The 20,759-nt window shown below is 52.5% G+C and overlaps 1 protein-coding gene across 4 annotated transcripts in view; it reads left to right on the top strand.

Moving 5' to 3' along the window:
* MORN5 (MORN repeat containing 5) overlaps window positions 1-20,759 on the top strand; it is a 28,236-nt gene extending 7,477 nt beyond the window's left edge. For 2 of the 4 annotated variants that reach the window (XM_059142444.1, XM_059142443.1), the window contains 2 exons: window positions 2,019-2,150; window positions 20,569-20,759. In XM_059142444.1, the coding sequence (XP_058998427.1) occupies window positions 2,019-2,114 (96 nt within the window). In that variant the 3' untranslated portion in view covers window positions 2,115-2,150; window positions 20,569-20,759. Of the gene's footprint in view, window positions 1-2,018; window positions 2,151-12,901; window positions 13,248-20,568 lie in introns of those variants that run through there. The other 2 variants (XM_059142442.1, XM_059142446.1) reach the window with 2 other exon arrangements.

Here is a 20,759-nt window from a genome sequence, read left to right as displayed (position 1 = left end):
TGCCTCTCTGCTCCTCTCATGAGAAGGTTGCAGATTTTTAAAATGACTTTCATTCTCTGGCTCCTGTGGCTGAGCCTACCCTCAGCCCACACCACCTGCCCTTCTGGGATATTCTCTCCTCCCTCGCTGTGCTGGCTCTATCTCTAGACCTTGAAAAGACCATGCTCTTTCCTGCTTTTTCCTCTGCTGGGATGCTCTACCCGCCCCCCATTTCACCCAAATAACTCCTTCCCAGCCTGCAGGTCTCAGCGTCACGTCCCTTTGTCTGGGGCCCCTTCCCTGAATTCCCCGATGAGGCAAGGTCTCCCTGTGGCATCCCGCGGAGTGGCCAGGGCTCGTACCCAGAGCTCTGTCCTGAGTGCGCAGTGTCCCTCTTCCCACGCCGACTGCATTCCATGAGAGAGGGGGCTCTGTCTTCGTCACTGCTGTGTCCCCAGTGCCTGGCACATTGCTTGGCACCGAGTCGGTGCTCAGTAAAGAATGGCACAGGGAAGATAATACTGACATCACAGCAGGGGAGATGAGGTGTGGGCGTTAAGTTCATGACATTGGATTTTTCTGAGCACCTACTCTGTGTCAGACACTAGCTGGGCCCCAAGGGGACCATGCCTGCCTTCAAGGAGCCGCCAGTCTAGGTCCCACTTGAGAACCTTGTCTGTGGCCCCTCCTGGGTTAGTTATGACAGGGCCTGGACTCTGTCACGGGCTCCTCACCCCCAGCGAAAGCCCATAGGTGAAGAGAGAGCCCCTGGCCTCAGGCCTTCAGCTGTCACGCGGTGGCTAGTTTTGTCAAAGGTGAGGCTCTGCCAGGCTCATGGGCAGCGTGGTGGTTTTCCCTGCATACTTCCTTCTCCTCTGGCGACTCCCAATGCGGTCACTTCATCCTAAGTACCCACTGCTTTCCCTAGGCCCAAGGCACTCGGCAGAGCCCAGCAGCAGCTGCCCCTCAGCCTCAGGGGCAGCGAGAATCTAAAGCAGCCCCTTCCACTCCTTTCTATCTCTGAGATGACACAGGCAGGAGGCTCCGGGGAGGGAATGGCTGGGAAGTGCTTGGCATGGAGTGAGAGCTCAGTCACCATACACACGTGGTGTCAGTAACCAACAGAAGAGCACCTGTGTGCAGGACAGGGCCCTGTGCCGTGACCGGGGTGCTATGCTCGGCGCGCATCCGGCTCTCAGTCCAGAGGACGGGGAATTACAGGAAACACAAGAACCCGAGAAGTTATTTATTTCAACCTCGTCCCCCTCACTCAGGCCTCAGCATTCCAAGATACACAACACCCAGGGCAGTGTGACCAACTCCTCTCGAGCTCCCGGGGGTTCCAACGTCAGCAGCCTGATGTGCAGGTTTCACGGCTGGGTGCCCTGCCGCTTCCTCACTGGAGAGTCTGGGGCGAGTTACTTGACCTCTCTGAGCCTCAGTTCTCTCATCCACAAATGGGGCCCCAGGGTTGCTGTGATAATTGAGTGAAATAGTGGGAGTCAAGCATTTAATGAATTTCTAGGCACAGGATAAACACTGAGTCAACAGCCGCCATTGTAATTTTGGTTAAGAGTCAAAGTTGATCCCCGCCCACCTGACGCATTTCTTCCCACTGTTCTCCTCCTGCATTCCTCGGCAGCACCATGCTAGGCTTGCTGAGTGAGGCCTGAGGGCTCAAGCCTCTGGGCTCACCCCCTTGGATGCCATCCCTCCTCTAGACACGTCTTTCTATCCCCTTCGCAAACTGTGGTGCCCCCTCATGCTCTGTCTCCCTCCAGAACCTACACCCCTGTCACAGTGTCCCCAGAAACAGAGGATGGGAGTCAAAGGAAGAAGTTGGAGTTCTAGTCCCCAAGTCCCGGCTCCCAGAGCCAGTTTCAGGAAGCTGCTGTGGGGCACTGCTCCCATCGCTTGTCCTCTGTGCTCTGAATGGGGAGCATTTTGCCACGGGGACAACCAGACAGAAGTGGACTTCAGGGTGCTGGGTTTCGATATAGCCTTGGTGGCGAGTTAATTATCCATTGCGTCCTTTTAAGGTATCTCTCAGCTCACCAATATGGACCCACCTCGAAAAATCCCCGAGGGCTGTTACGACTGTGGAGATGGCTTCTACAACCCGGCCACGAGGATAATCAAGGACTACAGGAATCGCTTTCTGAGAAATGCAGGTATGTCCATTCTGACATGCCAGGATGCCCGCTTTCTCCCCTCTCGCCCACACGTATCTGTGTGCATCTGTGTGCACACATGGGCATGCATTTGATGAGAAAGAAACTTCTGACAAAAGACAAAAATTATGATCTGGATGGCTCACCGTGGGGGGTTCTCATGGCAGACGAGTCTCTGCGGGATCACAGAGTGAAGCCAAGGACGGTTGTGGTTAGCTGTGACAGCAAAGGCTAGCACTGAAAGGCTTAAACTACAGAGTTCTGCATGCTCTCCTTTGGTGAGCAGTGACTGTGTGCCTAAACACTATACTCGTTGCAGGCAGAGAAGAAGGGCAACTCGAGACACACACCCCTTGCTCACGGAGCTTGTGTTTTGACAGAGAGCAGACAAGTACTAGAAAGGCTTGGTTGCTTCGTGAGAAAAGCATAACGAAAGGGGAAAACATGGCCCTAGATGGGGGTGGGGAGAGAGGTAAAGGTGGGGAGTCCCAGGGAGGTGGGAGTGATGCTGTGGGAGCACAAAGAAAAGGTACCTCATCCGGAATTGGAAAGCCAGAGAGTTTCAAGAAGGAAATGATAGCTAAAATGAGACCCAGAGAACAATTGGGAGTGGACCACAGGGCATGGGGAAAGGTTTTTCAGAGAGGAAACAGCACATGGTAATGATACCATGTGGTCCAAGAATGCCTGCTGGGGATCCAGAACTTCTGTTAGTAAGGGAATGCAAGCTGATCAGACTGAGACTTACAGTAACCAAACTCACAGGAGACCAATGTACAAATAAGAACAAGAACGTTTCCATTTAGCATGGTGATTCCTAACCTTTCTCTTTCCTAGAGTCATGGTCCCACAAGGAATAACATTAGAACTAGGCACCCTCTCCCTCGAAAAATGACCACATGTGCACAGACACAAACATACACGTTCACACTTATGCACACGCATGCACATTTTGCATATAGTTTTAAGGGGTTTCTTCTAAAAACCCAAGTCAAGAAACTGTGCTCTAAAATGAGAAAGAAACTGCCAGGGAGCCCAGGAGGCCTGAACTCCCTACAGGGCCATTTACTCCGTAAGTCGGTGGGGATCAGAAAGTTGCCTTTGTGGTGCTGGAATCAGAGCAAAGGGGACGGTCAGCTGGTGCTATGTCTGAATGCCAGAGCAGAGAGCTCAGAGAGCCCTGACCCACGGGTGATCCTGGAGGAACATGGCCAGTGCTCACATTCTGGGTCCCCTGGCAGTTTTCTTTAATGACTTCCTATTTCCCATTAACAGAGTAGACTGTACAGAGCACTAATTCTTCTGGGCGTTGGTAGGCTTACTACGGAGTTTCTGGATAAGGAAACTGAAGAGATGCTGAGTTAAACAATGCTTAACAGTTTCATCTATTGAAGGGCTTCCCAGGGCCATTCACATGCTAATACACCCTGTACTTTTCCTCCCCAGCACTTATGTCAACTGTAATTAAATCTTCATTTGTGTGAGTAATTGCCTAACGTCTGTCTGTCTCTCCCCCAAGACTGTAAGAGCTATGTGAGCAGGAACTCTTGTGTCTGTATCAGGTAGAGTGCAGTCAGGAAAACAGAATTTAATATCAGGAGATACTGGGGAACTGAAAAAGCAAAAGGAGGGAGAGAAAGCAGAGAGAGAAAGCAGAGACAGTCACAGGGAGAAGCAACCCTCCCTGCCCCGTTTTCCTGGATGGGAAACCCTGAGACTGAGATATTGGAACGTAGAGGGTTGAGAGAGGGACCCCCAGAAGGGGTGACCCAGACCTCTGAGCAGAGCCTACTGCCCAGCGTGGCCTCTGGGCCTCACTGATGCTAGGAGCTGGGGGACAACTGGAAGGTGGAAGTGAGTGGGCCTTTTGCTTTCGTGACATCAACAGGAGCAACAAGACACACAGAAAAGAACGTGTCCTTTCTGCCTTCGTGTGCCTGCCTTGCAGCATCTAACTGGGGCTCAGCCGGCAGAGCGGAACCGTCAATCGTGTGGTCCCAGTCCAGACTGCAAAGTGGGAAGAGAAGGGCAGATTTGGAGCCAAGAGTAGCCTCCTCCCTGGCACGGTGCCCCTGCCTTTTGTTGTTGGGCAGTGTCTGTACACACTCTTCTGTCTTACAAAGATAACACGTCTGTGCCTTTTTGTATAATTAGTTACAAGTATCTTTCATATGAGTACAAAGGTCCTCTCACCACTCCTCCTAGGGGGCAGTTCCTGGGGCATGAAGGGCCACTGAGCAGGGGAACTCATCATCTGGTCTAGATACAGGGCCTCAGTCAGGAAGAAGGTACTGGAAGTGAGGGGTCTTAAAGAAGGAGTAGGGATTTTGTTAGCAGGCGTGTTGGGGAAGGGCATTCCAGGTAGAGGGAACAGCACTTCCAAAGACACAGAGGCATGGGGGAGAAAAAAAAAAAAAAAAAGGCAAGGCGTGACTGGGGAATGAGAAACTGTGGCTCGCAGAATCCTCTGGGCAAAAGCCATGCTTGGTAAGAAAATTGGAAATTCATGATGGGATGAACAGATAGAGCACAGGGGACTTTTAGAGCAATGAAGATACTCTTATGAAATTACAGTGAGGGCTCCATGATATTATACACTCATCCGGACCCATCGAATGTACTACACCAGAGTGAACCCGCCTGTAAGCCTCAGATGACTATGAGGTGTTGGTGTCGCTTCAGCAGATGCACACTCCGGTAGAAATGGTTGATAATGGGGAGGCCATGCAGGCATGGGGGCAGGGGGCATAGAGGAAATCTCTGTACCTTCCTCTCAATTTTGCTGTGAGCCTAAAACTGCTCTAAAAAAAAAAAAAAATAGCCTTTGAAAAAATGCATCATGAGATGGGAAGGCCATTCTTGGGAGGTTTGGAGAAGAATGGACACTGATGACTCTTTGGTCAACAAACATTTATCGACTAGTGGTTGTGGATCTGACCTTGGGTTAGGAAGCATCACAGAATCTTCTCTCAGGGAGGAGGAGAAAGTGGGGGTAGATGCAAGTTGCTACAAGGGAGCGTAGCAGGGATATCTAATCTGGAGTTTCAGGGTCAGCAGGCCAGGGAGGTTTCCTGGAAAGAGCAAGGTGGAATGGGCAGCCCAAAGAGCAGACAGGTGCAGCAGGGTCGGGAAGGGTGAAAGGCAGAGGGAACAGCATGTGCGAAGGATAAGATCGGGGAGAATACTGCACATTTATGGGGCTACAAGTAGTTTGGGAGCCTGAGACAACAATATGTCAGGGCAAAAAGAGTAAGAGAGAGAACCCAAGGGATGGTAAGGGGAAGGGCAGCAAGTTTCCACCCGAGGGCAGCAGGGGAGCAAGGAAAGGTTTTGGGCAGGTCGAGTAGTAGCTGAGTCATCATTTAGGGATTTCTCAGGCTGCACAGAGAGAAGGTGCCAAAGGAGGTGAAACTAGATAGGAAAGATGACAAGATGGCAAGAGAGGGCACCCGAAGGGCCCCAGGCCCCAGCGTTTTGTGCCAGAGACCCAGGTTCCATGTCCTTGCCCAGCTCTTGGGCTGCCTGCTGGCTGACCCTGGGCCAGCGCCTTCCCTCTCTGGGCCCCTTGCTCTTCATCTGTAAAATGAGGGAGTCGGGCTGGATAAATTCTAGGGTCCTTCCAACCTTAAGAGTCTACGATGGAGGAGAAAGGTAACCAAGGGATATTTTGGTCCTGATATTATAGGACAGTTGGAGTTTGGAGTGTCCTAAAAACCACTAAGAGGGAGTCTCTGTTTGTGCCCACCTAGTCATTACCTTTGACTCACCTCACCCTGCCAGGGACCGATTCAGACTTCTGTCCATCTCTTGTTTTCTCTGGGCCCTTTCTCCCCTACATTCTGGTCTGCCCCCATAAACAGTGCTTCCTGTTGGCATCCTGAAGGCGCGGGGCTGCTGGCGATGCAGGCCCACGGTGGGGCCTGAGGCCATCCCAGGATAAACAGAGTGGCCTGAGCCACTGCTATTATCAAGTACATGCCACCTGGCCGGGTCAGAGCCGGGGACACTCTTTTTATAGGAGGTTGCGGGCTGGGACATTGCAGAAGTGTCACCCTTGTTCATCTTCAGGCCTCGCAGGCTGTCCCGGCTCCTCCCTGACCCTGCCCTGGCTTCACTCCCCAGACGGAGATGCTTGCTGTAGGCCAGACTGGAAAACCTTAGCCTGCTGAATTGCAGATGGGCCGAGTGCCAAGCTTGCTTGACAAACCCGGCTTTGCTCGGCTTGCGCTTTAAGAATGCCTTTCTTACCTGGAGAAGATGGTACCTGCTGGCTGGGTTGTGGTGAGAATTTAAATCTGTCCTTCCACTCATCTAAAAGCTTCTGAGTGCCGACAATGGGCCAGGCTTTGGGGATCCATGCTGGCAAGAATCCTCGCAGACCGTGGCTCTCAGACCTTCTGGAGGGCAGGGACCGTGTGACGACATCTGACTCGTCACTGGATTCCCTGCGGCTCACACAGGTCCCCAGACATGGAGCTGATTAAATGTTTTGGAAGAAAAACAGACAGGCAGGCAGAGGACCCACCTACAAGCCCCTCCTCTTCAACAAATTATAGTCCCTCACATTTAACAGACAACTTATTATTTCGAATAATAAAAACAATCTATTGAGCTTCTCTGCACCTGTGGGTTTTCAAACCACTTAAGCTTTGAAAAGCTTAAAAACTTCAGCATTAAGGATCCCAAGCCTGTGACCTTCTGGCCAGATCAGGTCTGTGCCGTTTTGGTTTGGGGATCCCTATGCTTGGTCCAGGTCCATGCTGTCTGAACCCCAGTGGTGGCCGTCATTTCTGGTGCCTACCCTAGAACTTTTGTGCTCAGGAGCCGTGTGCATCCCCTGGGAAATTCCTACGCAGCTGGGGACGGGTGAGGCCTGAGATTAGAGGACTAGGGCGTGCGTAATGAATGACAGATCAGGGACGGTGAGGCTGGGAAAAAAACCCACTCCCATCTCCCTGTAAGGTCCACAGTCATGCTACTGCACTTTGCAGCGGCCTCTGTTGGGACCATAAAACCACACAAGGCAACAAGTCAACGCAGGCAGGATTCCAATCGATGCAGCAGACACAAAGCAAAACACAGACGGCGTTAGGACTTGCCTCCCTTAGGAGGCTAGGAGAGGTCAGAGAGACAGCCTTGCGTGGCAGTTAAAAGCCCAGGATCTGCAGTCTGCCCCTCTGGCTGGCCCCTTTCCCTGGATCTACCACTGGGCAGCTGTGAGACCATGGCTGGCTGGCTTCTGGTCTCCTTTCCGAGTCTCTGTTTCCTCATCTGTAAAATGGGCCTTCTGGTAACTAATTTAATCTGGAGGAGTTATGGTTGGGAAAAATGAGACAAAGTCTGCAGGACACCTGGCCCGAGACTCGTCCGTGTCCGGTGATAGGCAGCTGGGACCATTAGTGTGATGATTACTCGCTCGGGCTGGCGGAGGTAGAAGACAGGGAGGTTCTGGGATTAGCTGAGGTTTCTCTGGTTCTCTGGTTTCTCTGGTTCCAGGACAAGGAGGCTGCAGGGGGAAATGAGACGGGATAGGCCATGCTGTCGGCCTCCTCAGGGGTTCTGCTCGGGAAACGGAATGCTACTGAATCGTTGGGGTCTGCAGACTCTTAATTATGGTGTCTAGAGCCCCCCACCTTCACCCACCACCCCATGTTCCGGCTCAACCAGACCAGCTGCTTCCGTTGACAAACACACCTCGGTTCTCACCTGCTCCCCAGCCCAGAGTCAGAGTCAGACGATCCCAACTCCTGCCCCAATTCTGTTCTTTCCAGCTTTGTGTTCTAGTTAATTCCTTACTCAGCCATCTCCCTTCCTCCACAGAGCCGTGCCTCTTTCATGGCTGTTCCTCTAAAGAACACAGGTCCTGCCCCCAGTGGGAGCTCAGCGATGTTCCCAAATGGATGAAAAGGCCCATTTTAGAGTCTTAAGACAAAAACACCCCAGTCCCCAAAATGAGATGCTACCTTATTTGATAAAGGGTCCTTTACATACTGTGAGCCAATTAGGACGCTGTAGACGATATTAGGGATAATTACGTTTAATGTGGTGGGAAATTGGGAGATTAACCCTTAGCCTCCTACCCGGCCCCCTCATTCTGCTCAGGAGGGATAAGCCCGAGCTGTGTTAGCCGTTGGTACGTGTGTCTCTTCATGTAGCCGTTGCTCGCCTCAACGTTACTGGTAGGAATCATTTGCAAAATAACCGCACCACTAATCCTTACTCCCTCCCTGCAATTAATGACACCCCATGCGAGTGTCTCAGATGAAAGGCACATTATTAATATTCAAAGGAAAAAAACCCTCGTAACCATTTTAACATATACAACTAACAATGAACTAAATTTGCTTTGTGGAAGACAGAGAGTGAGCATCCCAAATTAGTTTATGTAAAAGCTGAAATTCTTCCCCGAAAGGTCTCAGTACCATCCTCAAAGAATATCCTGATCATCAGAAATGCCGTCAAGATTCCCGCCAACATTATCCCCTTTGTTGTCTGAAATGTCGAATCAAGCACATCTGGCAAATGTCCTAGAGCTCACAAATCTTTCAAACAGCGTATAATTCCCAATGGTTAAAGAGATAACGCCACCGCTTAATCGTGCTGCTCTTCAAAATAGCACCAACTTTCCTTCAATCAGAAACAATGGCTTGGGCTTCTTAAAAATATCACATACCAGTGATTATTTGCAGAGAGGGCCCCTTTGCGTTTGAACCTGTGGGTTCCAGACAGAATTTAAAATCAAGATCACCAGCCTCATTTGAATGTATGCTCAGTTCGACGGACAACGGGTTGGGGGGAAGGAATTTGAGTCGGGGGTCCAGGAAGAGAGCTGACCCATGTGATTCGGAGGCTCTGGGAGGTGGTGGATGGCTCCCCCCCACCTCACCAACCGTGATGACAGTTGACCTTGACTGAGCATTTCCCAGGCACCAGACACCCAGCTACTAAGAGGGCAGGGAGTGTTCCTGTGATCCCTGCTTGACAAATGAGGAAACTAAGCCTTAGAACTAAGACTAAAGGATCTCCCCCAGGAAATGGCAGGAACTGGGATTCACACTCGGGCTTATCTGCCTCCAGAGGTTTTTCCCTCTCCTCTCCCCTTTGCCGGACCAGCTCTGAGATTGTTCCATCCAAAGAGGCAGGGGCCTGGAACTTCCAAACCTCACAGATCTGCTTCCCGCCCAACTTCAGGCAAGTTGCGTAGTGAACACCTAGAAATGAAAGACGGCTTGGTCGTCTGAGGCTCTCTGGCATTATTGAGCAGGTGAAAGCTGGAAAGATCCTGGATGTCCAACAGGAGGGAATGGAGTAAATAATGGGTCTATTCTTTTTTTTTTTTTTAAGATTTTGTTTTTATTATGTATTTGACAGAGAGGGATCACAAGTAGGCAGAGAGGCAGGCAGAGAGAGAGGAGGAAGCAGGCTCCCTACTGAGCAGAGAGCCCGCTGCGGGGCTCGATCCCAGGACCCTGGAATCATGATCTGAGCCAAAGGCAGAGGCTTTACCCACTGAGCCACCCAGGTGCCCCAATACGGGCTGTATTTTTACACTAAATCGGTACCATCCCTAAAACGGCAGTCAGGGAATGGATCGATGGCTATACAAAGGGATGCTCTTTTATTTCAGAGGAGAAAGCAGGACAGCAAAAGAAACCAGCATTTACTGAGTGCTTACGATGTTCCAGACCCTGGTCTGAGCGTGTTGCACGGTTTATCTTATTTCACTTCATCTCATCCCCACCGTAACCTGGGAAACGACTGTCTTCATTGTTCCCACTTCCCAGATGATGAGACTGAGGCGAGGTGAAGTGTGTTGCCCAGAGTTATGTGGGGGATAAGCGGCAGACTTGGAACTCGGCCCCGGGGCCTGGCTGACTGAAGGCTAAAGATGGCCTTTGAGCAGGTTCTGGAGTTCACGCACGAAAGAAAGAACTGGAGGACCCTCCTCAGAAGACTGCAGCGGTAATTCTTTTTCCCTAGATGGTTCCCCACATTTTTGCTCCAAAACTAGCCAAAGAACGAGACTTTCAATGCTGCCTGCAAATCAAGACTCCTCGAATTTTGAGGCCTTCACCTGGCCAATGAGAAGCCTGAGGCCCACACGGGGCAGATCACGGCCCGCATGTGGGAGCGTCGGGACGAGCTCCGGCTGCCAGCCAGGCCTCCTTCCCCAGAAAACCCGGGCTATCTCTCCACAATGCTTCCCTCGCGGTTTTGGCAAAATGGCCCAGCGAGCCTCCTGCACAGGCCCTCCTGCCGTCATCTCTCCGTGACACAAAAGGCAATTTGCCCAAATGTGATAATCACCTGGAGGCTGGCACGCAGGGCCATCCCTGCCTTATCTGTGGTATTGTTCGCAGCGCCGTAATGAAGGCTCTGTGGAGGGATAATATCACACTTGTAACTGCCAAAGAAAATGCCTGCACAGATCACACACCCCTGCCAGCAGACTTGGGCATCTGCTTGAAGGGAAGGAAGAGAAATGATGAGCTGAAAACCTCTGCTGCGCCGGGGACTCACTCACCACCTCCTGGTCTTTTGAGGAATATATTATCACCTCTGTGTGGCTGCTGGGGAAACTGAGGCTCGCTGACAGGTACAGCTAGGGAAGGGAGGAATCAGGATTCGAACCCAGAGGCCATGCTCTGCACTGAGACAGGCTGTGGCCTTTTCTGAATCCTGAACCTCTATGAGAACCTGGGCAAAGCTCTAGAACTTGCCCCAGAGGAAGACACTTGAACCTACCAACAGAATTTTGCCTACAGAGGGCGGAATCAGCCCCGGTGCAGGTCTCAAAGGAAAAACAGCCCGAGGGGGCTTATTGCCTCCCCCAACATGTCAGAATTGCCCACTGCTCCTTCTCTCCCCACCCCAATTCCAAGAGCCCTGGAAATTTCCCTTCCAGTGGTGTGCCCTCAGATTCTGGTAACAATAAGTCCCCGCCCCCCACAGCAGCCTCCTGGAGGCATCCAAAGGACACAGCTTCCCCTTCCGCAAGCTGCTGGAGTCAACCCCGGGCTGGCCAGCCTCATGGTTTGTTTTGTCTCCTTGTATAGAAATGAATGCAAGGCCGATGGCAGACTGTCCTCAGGCACCCTCCCACCTGCTTTTGATGGGGATTCCAAGACTGGGCAGGAGGCCGGCAGGTCGTGCATCTCTCTCTCCAGCCATCGGCATTGTTCCTCATCTTCATCATTTCTTATCCACCTAGCGCCCGGCACTTCTAAGGCTCCCCCCAGACACGGGTCCCTGGGGGGCCAGACTCTGCACTTGCCTCTCCAAAGCAGTGTGGGCCAGGGGAAGGAGATGAGTACACAGTGCCGGGATCTGGGAGTGGGGGCTCTCTGGACAGAAGCGTGGGACCTGTAGGGGGGTCTAAGTGTACAAAGACTAGCGAAACTCCTGCCCCACAGCATAGAGTTCTGAAATGAACATCAACCCCCAAAATAAGCATATGAACAGAAGTCCAGCATAATTCTATATTCCTATCATGTTTATGTTAATGTTTAACTGGAAATATCACATATGAGATTCTTTCTCCCAAACACCGGGAGTGCCCCTGCTTTGCTGGTGCCAGAAGCCAGCAGCACAGTGGGCTGGGGAGGTGGGCAGCAGAGCCCAAGTGTGGTTGAGATGCTGTCCTGGAAAAGGTGGTGTTTGGCTAGGCCTTAAAGGATGAGGGGGTGGGTTTCGCTTATGGAAGGGAAGGAACAAAGCACAGGGAGATGCAGGAACAAAGGGTCCCCAAGAGAGAGCACCTGAGACGGGGTCTTGTGTTGGGGGAGGGAGGAAGAGTCAAGAAGAGTCTCCTTCCAACACGGATGGACAGACTCGGCTTTGACAGGTGAGTAGGAGTACATCTGGGCTCGGCATTCAAGGCACAGGGACCCAGTGTGGGGCAGAGAGAGCCTTGAATGCCATCCTTCAGACAGGGAGGACTAGAGGCATGGTGGTGACAGAGAGGTTTTTCAGAGAAGCGTGGTTGGCGAGGGCTACAGGTCTGGAGATGGACTTGGGTCTGCCCCTGTGCCCATTCACTGACGGGGTGAGCTGGGGCAGACGACTTTACCTCTCTGAGCCTCAGGACCCTCATCTGTGAAGTGGGGATGCTAACAGTGACTTTGCGAGATTCCTAAACGGACTGAGTTCCAGTCTGCTGGTGCATTCTGCAGATTCTTAACATCCTAACACCCCTCCTGGCTGGCCCCACCACCAAAGCCTTAATTCAGCCTTTAGTGTCTGTCGACTAGAGGACACAGGCCTGTCCCCTTCAGCCCGTTGTCCACACACAGCTGGAGAGCAGAGGCGGAAGGGAGCAGTGGTCAGAGCAAAGGCTCTGGGGCCCATGCCAACTGAATGACCTTGGCCTTGGCACATTGCTTCCCTGAGCTGCCTGTGTATAGTGACTGGGCATCATGAACATGGGTAGTGAGCCCAAATTAACTGTGAGTGCTTGAAAAACAGAAGTGGGGAAGCAAGAAGAAGGGGAATACGAGGGGTGCTGCTGGTCTGGCAGCTTCCTTCCACTTGCTCACGGCGGGGTGTGGGGAGACGTGAATCCCTGATCTCTGGCCCTGTGTCTCCTGTTGGATGAACAGCCTGCCACACGCAGGATGGTTCTAGTATTTCAGGATATGCCTTTTTTTTAACAAGCCGGCGGTGCCTTTGGACTTCAGCAGCAGAAATGACTCTCTCTTCTGAACGTGTCAGAATACCAACTGCCTAACCCTTCTTGGGATGTCCTTCCCCAGCACAGGGCCTTCTTAAGAGATTTCCAAGGGGCATCATGACTCAGGACATTTTACCCTTCACCGACGGGCCAGAGCACCCAAAACTCCTATCTGAACGATACCTGCCGTGCATACGACAGACGCTGGTGAGGACTGCGTGAGATCGGGTGTGCGAGGTGCCCAACTCGGCTCCTGGCACGTGCGCGTGTTCCCTAACGCCACGTGGCCCTTCTCCCGCTCAGACTCACCCCTTCCAGGCACAGCCCGAGTCCAGTCCTAAGTCTGACTCGGGAGGTCTTTCCCTAGTCGTTTCAACATATTAGAACAAAAATGTATCCGCACTCCCACATTAAATATATATGTTTTTGCTGCTAAAACTTTGAAGGGATTTTTAACATTTTGCCTGGTAAATTGTTGGGCTGCCAGTCGGCCTGTGATGTCTAGAGAGCCGTGTGCATATTGGGAAACTCTTGCACAATGAGGCAAGCAGGCCTATAAACTGATTTCAAGTGTAAGAACATTGTTTTCTAAATTTAATCATTCAGTCTGAGTGCATTAACTAGATAACGTGTTAATTTCTGTTTTTGCAGTCTCCCTTTCTGTATTTTAGAAATACCAAAGATTGGTTTGGTGTCCCCAAATCTCTCACATTTGAACAGGCTTTGAAAAGCTGTGGGTGCTGAACCCTGCCCCTCTAGTTCCCAGGGAGTGAAGCGGCCTGGGTTAATCCACTCCCCACCCCCCCCCCCCCGCGCCCACCCCCCCCAGCCCTCCACCCACCCAGCCCAGAAAATGCTCTTCTACAGAGAAAATCAAGAGCAGCCCCAGGGCTTCCCCTCCTACCCCACCATAGGCTCTGCCCGGGCAACGATCCCTTAGTCAATATTGGCCATGCCATGGCCTTGGCCTCTGGCCACCAGCACTGCTAACAAAGTTCAAAGCCTCCTGCTTGTCAGGAGCTGTGATGAGGAGGTGAGGGCGGCACCCGCTCAGCTCAGGCTCACATAGCCCTGCGTTTGCACAGAGGGTGGGGCTGGGCTTTGAGGGTGGCACTGCCCACGGGCCAGGGCGCCGGGTTTACCAGGCACCTCCCGTCCCCGTCTGGAACCCCAGGCCACACAGGAGCTGTGTGAGCGTCGGTCTCCACCCCAGGAAAAGAGGGCAGCCCGCATGACAGAGCCCGGCCTGGCATTGTGGGTGAGCTCTAGGCTGTCCCTGAGGGACGGAAGGACCGTCTCACTCAGCCCCTGCTCCAGGACTCACTCAGACGCTGTCACACACTGAGTGCAACACACGCGTTGAGCACTCGCACGCTCACAGCACACACCTGCTCATGCTCACGCACACACCCACACTCACACTTAGGGAGGCTCTCATGCACGTTCACCCAACTGGGTGGAAACACGGCCGTTTGTTGCGGTGCACACACAGCGTGAGTGTGGCTTTTTCACTAGCTCTATGAGTCCGTCCCCTCTCCTGAGGCTAAGATGCCTGGTTTCATCTTGGTCCCCTCCCTGTCCCAGCGGGAGGAGCTGCATAGCAGTGGTGACCGCAGGTGTGCTCGGCTCAAAGGCGTGCCAAGAGGTCACAGAATCGGGCTTGTGGGCGCCCGATAACCTGGATCCGCCCGTTTGCCCTCTCTGGGCTCGCCTGCCCAAGCCTGCCCACCTCACTTTGAACAAAAATCAGTGGCTGAGCTGTGGTTCTTTTTTTTTTTTTTTTTTTTTAAAGATTTTTATTAATTTGACCGACATCACAAGTAGGCAGAGAGACAGGCAGAGAGAGAGAGGAGGAGGAGACAGGCCCCCTGCTGAGCAGAGAGAGCCCGATATGAGGCTCGATCCCAGGACCCTGGGATCATGACCTGAGCCGAAGGCAGAGGTTTTAACCACTGAGCCACCCAGGCGCCCCCTGAGCTGTGGTTCTTGATCTTTATGGTGCTGATCCTTGTATAAAGACCCTGTCCTCCCCCACAGGAACAAGAAGTCCCAGGGTGCTCTGAGAGAGTCCCTTAAGAACACTCTCTTGCAGGAACCCAGTTAGGGAATGAAAGATCCATCAAAGTGGGGATCATAGCTCCTCCTTCCTGGGTGTCAATCCTGGTGCTGCTCACCCTGGTTCTGCAGGAGGTCTCGTGAAGCCCCGCAACCTCGCCTGGTCCAAGCAAGGAGCCCAGTCCAGCTCAGAGAGGGAGAGTGGCTTGTCCAAGATCCCCCAACAAGTTGGCGCCAGGGCTCAGCACTGGGACCCAGAATACCTTCCATTCTATGCTGTGTTGTCACGCACACCCTGGAGGCTCACTGTGCCAAGACAACCTCGGGTTTTCTTTTGCTTTGGAGCATTTCCTGCATGCCAGGCATCGTGCTAAGCATTTTACAGGAATGACCTCACTTGCTCCAGCAGGCACTTTGTTGGTAAGGGAATGAGATCCACCTGCCCATGGTCTCTGGGCTGGTGGCAGCCAAACTCCAGGGCCCATGCTCTTGGCTGCCTTTCCGCTGCCTCCCTGCCAACCACCTGGGAGCTCGCATTGCCCCACATTTGTTGAAAGGTTTTTAGGATCTCTTCCCCCTGCACTGCACCGACCTGGGGATTGCACTAGTGACAGGGACAGTGACCCAGCTGGAGGCCTGGGCAGGCCTGCCCGTCCCCGCCCCCGCGCCCGCGCCCACGCTCACTGTGAGGCAGGCCCCAGACCAGCCGGGGCTTTGAGCATCCTGAGTGTGCTTGGTGCTCCAGAATGAGTCCAGACCACCCCTCTGTTCTGTGCTGTGGAGCTGCTCCATCTGTGGCCTCAAAACACACAAAGGAAACAGCAGCCTTGGCCCTGCACTTGGCATATCGACTCTGTCCTCTCAGGAGCTCCATTTGCTGAGGGCGGGGAAGAAATTCTTCCCCTTTTGTCCAGATCCCACAGGGTAAGCCTATTGCTTTCCTGTCCCCAACTTTGCATTGCTTTATTCATTCAATCACCAGATACTCATTAAAGACTTTTTAAGTGCTAGATCTGCCCCAGGCTCTGAGGACCAGGAGAGCAGTTGGGCCCGACTGCCCCGGGGCTGTTGGGGGCGACAGTGACCTCAGCAGCAGATGGGGAAGATGCCATCCAGACAGGGTCCCTGGGGGTGGAGGACCGCCAGGAGGGCCCCGGAACCTAGTCGCCCACACTCGCCAGCGGCCTTAAGTTTGGAGTGTGGCAGCTACAAAAGAAAGCCACGTTCACCAGACACCTCCAACCTCACATTCCCCTTCCTGAGCCCATGGCCTTTAGTGCACCCTGTGCTTAACACTGCCTTGAAAGAAATCCTGGAATGACACATTTATATTGCCTTTTTGTTTGTGTTCAAAGCATTTGTTAATTACACATGTTTAAATGACACTGCAATTGGTAGATACACCCTCATCCAGGCCTTTCTTCACTTTTACATACACTAAGGCTCTGAAATGGCCCTCCCCCGGTCCCCAAAACAGTATATTTAAGAGGCGCAGAGGCCCTGGTGTGCACGGGCACAGCGGGGACTCCCCTACAGCAGGGTGAGGTGAGCCGGGCGGGAGGCAGTTTGGAGAACAGAAGATGGGCCTTGAAGTCCAGGTAAAGGCGTGGGGAGCCTTTCTAGGCAGGGCTTCTCAGCAGGGACGTCCTGTGGTCAGATTTGGGGTCTCTCTCCCCGAAAGTTCTTTTTCTTCTCTATAAGAAGCCCAGTTCTCCTAATAATTGGTGAGATTCCTGGCGGGGGGTGGCTTGTGCTGGGGACGGGGTTCCGTGGGACAGTGAGGTCACTCCTAAAGCTTCAGCCCAGAATAAAGAAATCTTTCTGCCCCAAGGGCGGGCAGACCTGAACCTGAAGAGTATCTGAGTGGAACCTTTGGACAACACCCCCTGCTGTGTCTCAGTTCCCCTCTGTACCCCCACTCCAGCCCCCAAGCACAGGGCACGGGGCTCATCCATTGCTTCCTTCCTTCCTTCACTGAACAGATACGGAATAAGGACTTCCAATACCACTCACTGATCGGGAGTTATGCCCCATCTCCTTGAGGGCAGTCTTCACGGAATTTATCTGGAATTCTTCTGCTCAGGAAATTTGTCTATTCTCCCATTTTTACCAATAATTTAATGCTGGCTCTTTTACTTTGTAGAAATTCAAGAACCCCCATCCGTGTTTCTAGGAACCTAGAAATATTTTTTTTTTCAACTCCCCAAATGCATGAAATCAGCAAGGCATTAAGTTGGAGGTTAAGAGAAAAGACAATCGTTTATTTTTTCGATTGTCAATACACATTAAGAAGATTCGGGAGATACCAAAACAGAAGAACCTCTCCCGTCTTTGCTCAGAAATGACTATTATTCACGTACAATGTGTTAGTTTTAATTTTTCTTCCGTGCACGGTTTTCTGCAGATTATGCTGTCAATGTAATTTTGTTTCTTGCCTCTTCCCACCTTTTCATCATATCAAAAACATCTCTATGCTACTATACAGACTTCATAACCCGACTTTTTCAAGCGCTGCTAAATCAGTTTCCCCCACCCCACCCTGCAGCCAGACTTGTCGCATAATACCTGGCCCACAGTCCCCGTTTGAGAAATTAGTTGTTAAATACACAACAACGTAAGCCTTCTCTTGTTTTAGAAACATAGATTATTTCAGTTTCCTTGACTCTAAATAATACTGAAGACAAATAGATTATTCCCTTAGGATCGTGTCCCAGAATGGAATTGTGAGCCAACAAGGCCCAAACTTTTCAAGATAAATGCACCAAACCAGAAATCTCCCTCCCCTTCCCTTCGGAACCACCAGCAATTGTGTCCAGGGTAATAATTTACAATTGATTAAAGACTTTGCGGCGTGGTCCCCCCCCTACCTTTCCCCTCCCTTCCTCTCCCCCTTCCCTCCTGCCGAAAAGGGGGGGAAATTATCCGAGAAGGTGAAGATGTTCTCAGACAATCATATTAACATATTCCAACAATTGCAATTTGCAAAATAGTAATCACAACTCCCGGGCTCTGGGAGGCATTAATCAAAGCGGCAGGTTTAATTCCATTTTAAATATTGATGAAACGTGCCTCAGAGGCCTCACCCTGGCGTGGCGGGGCCAGGGGAGCCCGGGCGCCTCCGCGCAGAGGAGGTGGAGGGAGGGTTGGTGAGCAGCTGCCGCGAGGGGAGGCATCTGTGATTCAAATTGGTGGCTGTGCCGCCAGGTAGAGAGCGAGAGGGGTAGTGAAGAGGCTGTTAAGTCCATTGCTGTCAATTTGTAACGATGGGGGAGGGGCCCGAGGGCTGGTTTAGCACAATACCCCCAGTTTGTCTGGTTTCAGGGGTTAGCACTGAAGAGCTTGCAGCTGCACAGATTCGAATAGCCCAGAGACTTCAGAACTGTAATTATCAACCAGGCTGCTCGCGGTGTGGCAAAAGTGGGCTTCACCAGCACTTAACTCCTTGTGTGCCGCCGCTGTCCCCATCCCCAGGCTTGACGGCCACGCGTGGATTCCCCAACAGCCTCTCTGGGAAGACGCGGAGGCCCACCTGCGGCCCCCGGGGCAGTCCTCGGAGGCAAGATCGTGCCTCTTTCCTGAGGTCACATACAGAGGAATAGCAGGGAGCAGGCAGAGGAGGCTAGCTCTGTGCGGGGCAGCCTTGCCCCCTGGCTCCCTTGTCACATCAGCCCCATCGACCCCAGGGTGGGGGCCATTTGGCTTTGGAGTCTGGTGGGTTTGAATTCCACTGGCTGTGGAGGTGAGGCAAGGCTCGTCACCTCTCTCAAAGGGAGGGAACCTCCATTACCCTCCTGGGCTATCGCCAAGACTCCGTGTTTGCAAAGCATGGAGTACACGGTAGGCTGTCAGTAAGCCTCTATCTCTCTGATCCCGGGCCGGGTGCTTTCTCAGAAGAGGAAGGGGGCAAGGGAATCTGGTCTGGAGGGCAGGATTGGGGGTGACCCTCCATGTTTGAGCTCTCAGGGGGTGCCCTTGGTCTCTGGCTACTGCCACGTGTTCCTGAGGAGGACAGGTAGCCCATGCTCCCATCCCTTAGGGGGAGGCAGGTCAGGAGAAGCGACAAAAGCTGCTCCAGGGTTGTAGCCCTGCGGAAAAGGGTGTGAGGACAGGGGTTTGAGCTCGTTCTCTGTCCCTAGGGCCTGACATGGAGGTGAGGCAGGAATGAGGCAGAGACAGCTATGGCACTAGGAAAAGAACCCCGGTTTAGCTGGGAGTCTTGGTTCATGAAGTGCAGGCATGACCCCGAGACCCTCCTCCTCCTCCACGTTCTCCACGAGTCTGGGAAGGAGAGGGTCCAACGACGTCTGTCCCGGCGTGGGAGGTGGCACCCTTGGGTGTCCTCCCCAGGAAGGGTGGATAGTACAACGTCACAAGGAAGCCACCGCAGAGTATTAGGCAGCAATAGGAAGCAAAGAACGAGATGTACATTTAGCAACAAGAATAGATCTTGAACATGTAGTGTTGAGTGAAAGAAGTAAGACACAATGAGACTCACAGCACAATGCCATTTATGGTGGCAAATTAAAACCACATTCGCGCACAAAACAACGGCACACATTTTACAGAGCTGCACGCATGTTTAGGGGCATATATCCCACCATTAAAGTGGGTCTCTGTCAGGGTTCAGGGAGGGGCTGTGTGTGGGTTTGGAGGATAATGGGGGAAAATAAGTCTGTCCCCAGAGAGATGACTGTGATATGGGGGGACCAAAGACTGCATTTCACTCCCTCTCTCTGAGGTTTAAAAAACAGCACAAGCTTTGCAGTCAGACCAACCTGGGTTCACATTCTGGGTTCTCCCATGCACTAATCTGTGTCTGTGGGCGGGTGACTTGACCTCTCTGAGCAGCTTGTTCCTCTGCAGAAAGGCAGCATTGCTGCCCGCAGGTGCTCACGAGGGTTAAATTAAGAGAGATCAATGAGCATAGGGCCCATAGGAACATCAGTTCCTCCTCTCTACTCTCCACTCAAAGGCTCGGAGTCAACAGAGGTGTCAGGTTCCCCTGTGGCGCCTTGGATTCTTAGGAGGGTCTATAGTGAGGGGCGCCTGGGTGGCTCAGTGGGTTAAGCCTCTGCCTTCAGCTCAGGTCATGATCTCAGGGTCCTGGGATCGAGCCCCGTGTCGGGCTCTCTGCTCAGCGGGGAGCCTGCTTCCCTTCCTCCCTCTCTGCCTGCCTCTCTGCCTACCTCTCTGCCTACTTGTGATCTCTGTCAAATAAATAAATAAAATCTTTAAAAAAAAAAAAAGGGTCTACAGTGGAAAACCCAGGAAGGAAACAAAGAAGAGCTGAGCTCTGGCCCCTGGCACTACCGGCAGGGCCTGTACTGGCTGTTGGGGGCGGGTGCCCTTTGTGGGTGTCAGATGGGGCAAATGCCCAAGCAAGTTGTTCTCTGAGTGCCCATGGGGACTGCCCAGCTCAGAGTGGCCACATGACCTCGTGCCTGCCTCCACAGGCGATATCCACCATCAGTAAACCCCTTTGTGTTCAATTTCCCCAAGACCAGACATTCGTAGGCAACTGGAGGATTCGGGTTTTAGTGAAAGATTTGTTCCTTCCCAGCTCAGAGCTGGCCTGGCCCCCGAAGCCACACCCCTGTGCTGGAATGCAGTCCCAAGATGCCGACTGTGGGTCTCCCTGCACAGAGAAGGCCCAGCAAACCCCAGGCATGACCAGCTCTTTCTCTTCCCCTACAGATGATGATGAGCACGAGTGGATCATCAGGACGTGTCGCAAGGGCTGGGATGAGATCGCGGGTCACCGACCCAAGCTGTGAACTGTGCTACTGGCGGAGGTTTCCTCTGCACCAGGTTTCCACTGGCCCTGGGGGCAGCCTGCTGTTCCAGACCCTGACTTCTAGCTCAGGAATAAAGCCTTTTTGCACTCA

The sequence above is a fragment of the Mustela lutreola genome, chromosome 12 (assembly GCF_030435805.1).
Source record: "Mustela lutreola isolate mMusLut2 chromosome 12, mMusLut2.pri, whole genome shotgun sequence".
Taxonomy (NCBI): Eukaryota; Metazoa; Chordata; class Mammalia; order Carnivora; family Mustelidae; genus Mustela; species Mustela lutreola.
The sequence above is the reverse complement of the archived record's forward strand: the minus strand, read 5'-3'. Positions and strand labels throughout refer to the sequence as shown.